Here is a 10,013-nt window from a genome sequence, read left to right as displayed (position 1 = left end):
TAGTGAAAAGACCAATGTTTTCCTTAACTGACAATCAGTACATTATTCCATGTAATTAAAAAACAGATGCCATGCCACAGTCACAAACACTAATGAGTTAATATAATTGTGTTTGCCCGCAAACGAAAAAAAAACCGACTTACAATACAGTACGACAAGTAATACAACGTAGATCGACGAAAAAATAGTCAAGTAACTACGCGTTATCAAAGATTACTCAAAAAGTAGTTATTAGATCTCAATAAAATTTATATGTGACCACACGATTAACATAAGCTTTCGATTAATTAAAAATTATCAAAATCGGTACACCTAGTAAAAAGTTATGCGGATTTTCGAGAGTTTTCCTCCAATCCAATTCCAATTTGTTTGGGATCCCATCATCAGATTCTGGTTTCCTTATCATGATACCAAACTAGAGATATCTCCTTTCCAACAAAAAAAGAATAATCAAAATCGGTACATCCAGTAAAAAGTTATGTGGTATAATACAACGTAGGATGACGAAAAAAGCGTCAAGTAAAAACGCATTATTAAATATAACTCGAAAAGTAGTTGTTAGATCTCAAATAAATTTAAATGGGACCAAATAACACACACCACCTTTCGATTAAAAAAATAATTGTCGAAATCGGTCCACCCCATCAAAAGTTCTGAAGTCACATACATAAAAAACATACAATCGAATTGAGAACCTCCTCCTTTTTTGGAAGTCGGTTAAAAAGAAAAAATAAGGTGATACTAATAGCGAAACATTGGTCCGTAATTCATTAAAACTTGGCACAAAAGAACAAAAAACAGAACGTCCGGTATCAAACAAAAGGGGCAGTACCCTAATAATTAGCACGATCAGATATGTGTGTGTCGGTGTGACGTCACATCTTTAGAAATATTGTTTGTCCCGAGTAATTTCCCAGTAAAATGTCTCCAATACCCGGAGTATAGTCTTACGATAGACTTAAAATAACTTGACCTCGCTGAACTTATTAATGGGTATATTATATCGTCTCTCGTCTTGCAATAAAATGTAGACAAGGTGTATATCGGAATTTGCACGTATGATATTAATCTTATACTATTAAACGAGCAATTCTTGTATATATATAGAATCTGAATCCCGGAAACAGCTCCAACGATTTTCATGAAATTTAGTATGCAGGGGATTTCAGGTAAGATAAATAAATCTAGCTAGGATTCATTTTTAGAAAATGTCGTTTTATCCTAGTTTTTAGACAATGAAAAAAGGACTATAATATCGTTAGAATACGGTTCTAAATTTCGCACTTGTCAATAAAGTTGTTAAAGCTCAGGTAAGAAATCGGCCGGCCGCGATCGACCGAAAAGACTACGGTTCAAATCCTCAAACTTCCAGGTCGATTATTATTTTTTCTTTTTTTTTTTCTAATTGCACTCATGATTTTTTATTTACAAAAACAGTTCATATTTTTTATTATTATATCGGTAAAATCGGAAAATATTATTCATATTTTATCAATATGACTGTAATTCGTATTTATATATGATTTCCCAAAAACACGATTTACTAAAAATACCGAGCTTAGCTCGGTCACTCAGGTACTTAATTTTGTTAAGAGTAAAATTGCGTGTTGGTTTTGGCGTAGGTTTACAAAGGGTGTAAATTTAAGCGATTTTGTAAACTAAGCGTGAAAGTATTGCAAAGATTCATCTGTCTAGTCATTTATCTTGATGGAATGAAATCCTCCTTTAAAGAGGAGAAGAAAAGAAGAATTGGAATTTAGTTGTACTCACTATTTCACTGCTTGTTGTGTGGAATATAATACACCCCCTGTTAATGGTTATTACATAATAGCCGTTGTCATTTATTTGTGACAACAACGGAGACTGACAGAATTACGTGCACTCCGAGACATGATGGGTAATAAATACCGACACCGAAACACGTTTGTGTAAATGCAAATATTTAAGGGGGCACATGTTCGTTCGATTAAATAATATTTATCTTCGTATCAATAGGTTCAGGTCACTAGTTCACGACTCTCTCGGGCTATTGGTAAAACCCACGATAACGAGTTATTGTGCAATAAAGCGAATTTAAAAATAAAAACCTGTATGTTTGGCTTTCAGGAATACCTTTATTTATAAAGAAATAATCACGTCACAGGTTTTTCACACCAAGATAGATAAGGTATTGATGTCGGTTATTTTGAATTTGTTTCCACGACAGCTTGTGCGTTGAATAGAGCCGGAAAACAGAGAGGGCGCTGTGTGTCAGATGCTCGTCCAAAGTTTCCAAAAGATGGCGTTTAGAGCTAATATTAAAACTAAAGTAAAGTTTGAAAATTGACAATAGATATATAGAGCATTGATAAATAGATACTTAAACATTAATTTTCTGCCATTGTTACCTTTAATTGCCAAAAGAAAATACTAGTCTTTAAAAACTCAACTACCTAAAACTTACTTACTTTAGATATTCAAAGTTATAATGACTTACTGACTGACTTACTGGCATATCAACTGATAGAAACTAACATGTAAAATACAATAAATTTAATTAAAACTTCTTTTTCAACCTGTATTCCGTTATAAAATTTTCCGTTGTAAAAGCATTTTAGTAACGTAACAATAGACATACGAACATCAATTTACATACGAATGGAGTTTTACAAGTATGCTACATTAATGTGAAAACACAATGAAATTTTACCCGTTGTTACTCACAGAAGGCGATTTCCATAATAGTATGATTTCGTGTTCGGATTTCAATTCAGGATTTGTCTTGCACATACCGGAGCCCCATGGATGCTGCATATGCCATCAGCGAGGTATATATGAATACAAACATCTATCGACCAACCCCATCGTCCAATCTTTGAGCAGGGATAGGTACACTGGCGTGCAAACGCCTATGACTAGACGGGGAATAAATACTCTACTTGGCTTACACACAGGACACAGGAGGAAAAGAAAACCCTGTTGGACCTAGGATGCAGAACCAGTGAAGAGTCGCGCGTCATGACCATCTACAAAGTGCAATGTCAGCGCTACGACAATGTTCAGAGCAGGCCCGAGAAACTCCAGATACACGATAATGTGCCTCATGTGGCAGTGGTAGTCACTAGACATACAAACACCTATATCTATTACGCCGATTAGATATGCATGTGTCTAAGTGTATATGTCGAGGTAATAAAGAGAAAAAAAGCAAACGAGAAGTCGTATACGCCGACGGCTTTGCTTTACCTATATTCGAAAGAAAAAAAAAATTATATATAATTATAAAAATGATATATATCAACATCAACAGAAAATCCATCAGTGTCAGACCATTTTTTTTAACGTGGGGAAAATCCTCATGGACACCCTCCGGCGAGGGGGCACCGGAGAGGAGTCAGCCTCTTACTGAATAAAAACCACGTGTGAGCAGACCTCCGCCTAAGTGGGGCGAGATGGGGTCGCGTTAGCATGCACCACCTCGCCCCGGCGACCGGCCCGAATGAAAACATCTGGGCCCCGGCACCCAGAGGGGGGAACGGCACCCACAAGACCACCCCTCCCGCAGACGCGTGTGGTCTCAATCCAGCCGAAGGTCCCCTGACCGTCCAGCCGGCCACCCCACGTAAGGGACGCTCAACCGGACCAATCTACCGTCTACAAAATGGGGATGTCCAGGAGGGTCCCTCCTTCAAGCCAGGCAGGCCTGACCTCCAACGCCCGGCTGCATGGGATCAAAGCCCTAGCCTGAGCCTAGGCTCCAAGGGCCTAGGTATCAGTGTCGGACCATGTCCTAGGTTTTCGAGGGAGTCTAAGAACTGCTGGCCAGAAGTGCCTATATAATAAAAAAACTGCTAATGTTTTAAAAAAATAAGCTAACTAAATAAATAATAAGAATTCTAACTCCTACAACAAAAACATAGCCACCTTTTAAATACATAAAAACTATTTTCTTCTTGTACTATACTTTAAGCTAATTATGCTACTGATGCGTAATAAAATTTCAATTAAAATACTCTTTAGACATTTCCTTTTTTATTCAAGGTTTGTAAGAATGTCACGTCTTTTATATACTAAGCAATTATAAAATAGCTGTACCTGAAACGAATTGTACACACGTATGGACAAATTGAATTTCAAAAGACTAATAAGTAATAAATCCATAAAAGATTATAAAAAACGACTCAAAAAACTTGGACTCGTACAAAAAGGTTATTATTCCAATATCTTTAATTAAGATTGAAGAATCGAATTCGTCTTTTTTATTATTTACGTCATATGTAATACGTCATAAGGAATATTGGATATTTCCCGCAAATTTCTAATAAACTACTCAATTTCCAGTATGACATCGTGTTGGATTTCTATTCGATTTTTTTCCATCTTTGAACTTTTAGCTTTTGATGCAAACTACATATAGTATTTTACCAAATATGCAGTATATTTTTATACCATTAGGGTGGCAAAGAAGCGTACGGTCTACCTGATTGTTAGCGGTTACCGTATTTGACATTACACTTGACCATCCCCAGAATGAGATACTTCTCCAAGCAGATTACTTCAGATTTTTAGCAAGGTATCACTGCCCTATCTTTTTTTTGTTTGACCAGGTAAGCAAACAAGCGACGACCCATTTAATAGTAAGCGGTTACCACAGTCTATAAACATCTGCAACACCAGAAACATCACAAGCGCATTTCTAAACCAAACCCCGACCTTATTTGTATAAGTATTGACCTTACTCGCCTAAAGAACACAACAATATTTGAAAGCAGTATCATTTGGCGGTAATCTTCTGTAAGGCTGAGATACTTTTCCATTCAGGCTGCTCCAGATGTTTACCAAGATATTTCTTGCTGTGCCCTACCTTACTTAAATACATAAAACTTTTTTTACATAATAAATGTCATATATCGTACCCATTTTTCAAAATTTATACAAATGAATAAAATTGGAGTGTCTGTTTGTAATATTAAAATAACCGCTTTTTACTAAATGCATATGGATGTATACACGTTACATATACCAAAATATATTTTTTTACAATTTTTGTCTATCTGTCTGTCTGTTTGTTCCGGTTAAACTCTGAAACGGCTGGTCCAATTTAACGAGATTTTCACTGGCTGATAGCTAATGTAATAAAGAGTAACTTAGGCTACTTTTATTTTAGAAATTTATTTATTTTATAACTGTGCGAACTGAACAATAAATTTTGTGTTAAATTCCTCGCGGACGAAGTCGCGGGCACAGCTAGTCTGTTTAATATAATTGAACAATCTAAGTAGGGAATTAAATTTCTTGCAGACATTTTCCTTAACCTATCTGTCGCTGCTCTTTGGTCGCTCGCCCCATCTAAGTATGACTTGGGCAATTTTTTTGACATCCTCTTTGTATCCTCTGTCGTCTTAAAGCTAATCACGAAAAAGATATTTCTTCAAAAAAAAAAGAGCTACAAAAATGACTTAATCGTAGTTGGTGTAGAATTTTCATTTAGATTGGTTTATTTTTTCTTTTAGTGATTGGCGTCGTATGCCACTTTTATTAGGTACAATAATAAACATAAATAATCTCAAAATTTGAGAACGCCTGGATCCAATCTAGCCGTTTTTTTTCGAAAATTTCTAATACTTTGTAGAAGGTTTTTAATGGGAAGAAAAATTAAGTGTGTGTGTTTGTGTGTGTATGTGTGTGTTAAGTTATGTGTGTTAGTAATGTATATATCATTCTCTCCCATACATTTATGTGCTCGTTTCTTTATAGTGACACATTTTTCGTTTTGTCGACCTTCAAATCTCAATGATTCTAAAGATGTGTCACTTCAAAAAATACGTTGGTGACTTGTTGGTGATTGAAAAATTGCAGAAAATAAAATGATTATTTTAAATTCACGCATTTGTTTGTGAGCAAGGAAAGTCAATGTCTGTCGAGTAAGCTAGTACATATAATTAGGTATATGGGCCATCTGTGAGTCATGGAACTTAACATGAATTCCGAGTAAACAACGATAGGCACACTGATGATGCACGAATAATTCTATAAAGGTACATACATACCTTACAACGTATGTAATATGAATCACTAAAAATATTTATAAATTCACAACCTTTGCTGGACTCGAATTCTGTAACTAGATAAAGTTTTACAAGTCAGTGGAAAATTTATAGTGGAAAATAATCTTGAAGTTTGCATTCAATCGGTAACCATTTATGAACTAATATTAAAATCTGTCTTTCCGAAACAAATTATACTCATTCACTATAGACTTGGTAGACAGTAAAAGTAATAAATTATGTCACAACGCAGTAACTTATAAACTGTTAAAGTTTTTAACCTTTATTTACATAATAGCTTTGAGGAAAACATTACGTCATAAAAGCAGTCAATGTGCGTGAAGTTATAATAGCGTTATAAAGGTGACATTCGAAAATCGTCAGAGTAAACTAATACTAGAATCTTAAATAAAACGCGCGGGGGGGGGGGGTAACGTTAATGACGTCTGAGCAAAATTCGCTATAAAGATTCAATTGATTTATTTTATACTACAAAAAACCCAACACATTATCCTTAACGATTTGATAACAACACAAAATGTAAATATAAGTATTTGTCATAAAACATTATTAACACTAAGCTTAATACAAATAAAGTCTAATGTTGAATAATCGATTACAGCAGACTGTATATATCTATCTCAGTTCGAATAATGAGAATAGAAAGGGACAGCCTGTCCGTAAAACTCACGTTAGTGGCGAGAACTTGTTCTAGTATATATTCCTCGCCCGTTTCAAGTTAGTATTTTCTAAAGCACAGCCGTAAACGCACGTGAAAATGAAGTGTTTAGTAGTTTTTGTATTTACCGTTGCAACGTGTTGCGCTGCGATGGATTTTAGTGGAAGAGCGAGAAATTTTAGTTTAGAACTTTTACATTTTACGCAACTTGAAACAAATGGCCATGTTGTTATATCACCGTTTGGTATTTGGAGTTTGATGACTGGCGTCGCACTTGGAGCAACGGGTAGAAGTAGAAGTCAGCTGGCAAGAGCGTTTTTGCTTCCAAAAGACGAAACCTCTATAATAAATGGTTATCGGAACTTAACGAAGACAGTGCTCGACCCTACTACTCAGGGAGTAACATTAGCAAGTACAAACTTCGTTTTTCTCGATAACGGCTTTAATATATTTGAACCGTTTAGAAAAACATTAACCACGGAGTTCGAGGCCCACATGATGGAACTCGATTTCAAAGACTCCGACTCAGCAGCGCGTATCGCGAACACGGCAATTAAAGGTTCCGGAGCGACAGTTTCAAATGTGCTAAGGTCGGATGATTTTGGAAATTCTAGAATGATTTTAACAAACGTGATCTCATTTAAAGGGCTCTGGTCTTCGCCCTTCAACGTTTCAGATACTAATGTTGAACCATTCTATGATGAGAATAAAAATAAGATAGGTGAAGTGAAAATGATGTACCAGAGGGCAATGTTGCCATATTCAAATATTCAAGAAATGGGAGCCACTGTTTTAGAATTGCCTTATGGAAATGATAACAAGTATAGTATGTTAGTAATTTTACCATATCCTAAATTAACTGTAACTGAAGTTTACAAAAAGTTCGCTTCAATACCATTAAAATCTATTTTCGAAAGACTCGATAGTGATATAGTTGAATACGGATTGGAAGACGTCGACGTAAAACTACCACGATTCAAGATCAGCACAAACGTAGTTCTAAACAAACCATTGAATAGTATGGGAGTTTTCGATATTTTTGATTCGAAATTAGCTAGCTTCGAAAAAATTACATCAGAAGAAATATATATTTCTGCCATAGTACATAAGGCAGATATTGAAGTGACGGAGTCAGGTACTGTCGCGTCTGCGGATACGTCGGCCTATTTCGCTGATCGTATTTCAACACCTACCTTCGAAGCGAACCGACCATTTATTTACTTTGTAATGGAAAAAACAACAGGAACCGTTATTTTTAGTGGAATTTATTCGAAGCCGAGCGTGTTTTGAAGTGTTTAAAAATAATTGTACGTGACAGAAATTAATAAAGTTTACAGTTCTCTGTAATAGATGTGCAAAGTGTTCCTTCGATGACTAAGTCAATTGTAGCGATACTCAGCTCTCTTATTGAAGTGCTATGTAACGTATTCTTGTCTATTGTCTGAGAATTGTAAAACATAAAAAGCAAGAGAGGTCCGAGTGAATTTTGTGTAAAATAATTTGTATGTAAAAATGGAGGTAATGTGTTAAATGTTTCATTGATTTTTAAATTATAGTCGCAATTAGCTGTACTATAATATTTAATTAATTCATATATATCTATATATATATGAATTAATTTTACAGTATGTTTAAGAACCATTTTGTTGTGAACTTATACTCGACCAACAAACAGTATTTGATTTCCAAGCCACTCAATTATCATCAATTTGTGAATGATATTTAAGTAGCTTTACTTAGTTGTTATTCATTTTAGTATAGTAGGAGATCCGATCTAGAGATGATGGCAATTTCATACGCGTAGAATTTAACAAAAAAGTTTTTGTTCGCAGAGGTATTAAATTAAATAAACGTCTGAAATAAAAGTAGCCAAGTTACTCTTTATTACATCAGCTATCTGCCAGTGAAAGTCCTGTCAAAATCGGTCCGATTCAGAGATTAGGCGGAACAAACAGAAAGACAGACAGACAAAAATTGTAAAAAATGTTATTTTGGTATACATACCGTGTATACATCTATATGCATTTAGTAAAAAGCGGTTATTTTAATATTACAAACAGACACTCAAATTTTATTTATTTGTATATATTACTTTAGTATATTTTAAAAAAATTACGAACGCGTTGGTTGAAAATTTTATAACAATGCTATATTATGTTCGCCAACGGTCGTTCAAACCAGATATTTAGCGGACAACTCTGTATGTGAGTCTAGTGTGAGAATGTGAAGATCGTATTTAGCTCGGATCTTAGACTAGTAATAAGATGAGGATGATTGAACTTTGTCTATAATGTCCTATCATCACCGTAATCTCAGACCATGACATTAATGTAATTAAATTGCACTTGTAGTGAAACATTTGAACAGCATTACATACAAAACAAAATTTTATACTAAATATATTTAAAAGAATTCCAAATATACATTTTCGCTATAAAAATTGGCGACAATTATACATTATTATTATTTTACTACACTATGTTATTGTAAGATAAAATATTCTTTAATAAAATTAAAGGTAAATTTATCAAAATAGTTTCATCTGTATATATTTATTAGACTTTTTTAAAGAATACGTATACGATACGAATAATAAGTTTGTATTTAATGTACTTATAATATAAATATTGTAATGTAATTATATCTGATTAAAGATCGGTTATACCAAATATGTTTTTTAAAACAAATTATTCTGTTATCGTTTACAAATATATATATATATATATATATTCAGGCGGTCCTTAGCCACGAAAGCTACCGGGTCTTATAAAACTTATATATTTATTTTTTCTCATATAAGTTTTTCAACTTTAACGGCCATTGCCAGCGACCATTGCGCCCAACGGCGCTGGCAACGTCGCTGAAATTAATATAAGAAGTTTCATAATAACAATCGAAACATAAGTGTTTATACCAACTATTATCATTAAACAACTTTTTCCGATTTTATCGCGATTTATTAAGTTTTTTAGATGCACGACATTTATACCAAACGTTTAAAAATAATATAATCTATAATATAAAAATAAGTCGCTGAATGTGTTGCTAAGCGCAAAACTCGAGAACGGTTGGACCGATTTCGCTAATTATTTTTTTAAAATATTCCTTGAAGTACGAGGATGGTTCTTACGGAGAGAAAAATTCAAAAAAAAAATTTAAATTTCCTGAAAAAGTCTAAAAACAACACTTTTCTACACTCCCATACAAAAGATTTGTGATAATACTTAAAAGTCAATTTGAACTTTAATACCATACGATAAAGTTTGTGTTAGGCGATACGAAGGTCGCCGGGTCAGCTAGTATAATAA

General features: G+C 34.1%; 1 protein-coding gene across 1 annotated transcript; it reads left to right on the top strand.

Moving 5' to 3' along the window:
• Nucleotides 1–6,772: 6,772 nt before the first annotated feature.
• On the top strand, nucleotides 6,773–8,379 carry LOC123664588 (serine protease inhibitor 77Ba-like). The gene has a single exon (XM_045599110.1). It carries the CDS (start codon nucleotides 6,805–6,807, stop codon nucleotides 7,993–7,995), a length of 1,191 nt encoding a protein of 396 aa, XP_045455066.1. The 5' UTR covers nucleotides 6,773–6,804; the 3' UTR covers nucleotides 7,996–8,379.
• The last annotated feature ends 1,634 nt before the right edge of the window (nucleotides 8,380–10,013 follow it).

The sequence above is a fragment of the Melitaea cinxia genome, chromosome 22, assembly GCF_905220565.1.
Source record: "Melitaea cinxia chromosome 22, ilMelCinx1.1, whole genome shotgun sequence".
Classification (NCBI taxonomy): Eukaryota; Metazoa; Arthropoda; class Insecta; order Lepidoptera; family Nymphalidae; genus Melitaea; species Melitaea cinxia.
The sequence above is the reverse complement of the archived record's forward strand: the minus strand, read 5'-3'. Positions and strand labels throughout refer to the sequence as shown.

Coding starts and splice junctions, on each gene's coding strand:
- LOC123664588 (XM_045599110.1), top strand. CDS start 6,805: ATGAAGTGTTTAGTAGTTTTTGTATTTACCGTTGCAACGTGTTGCGCT.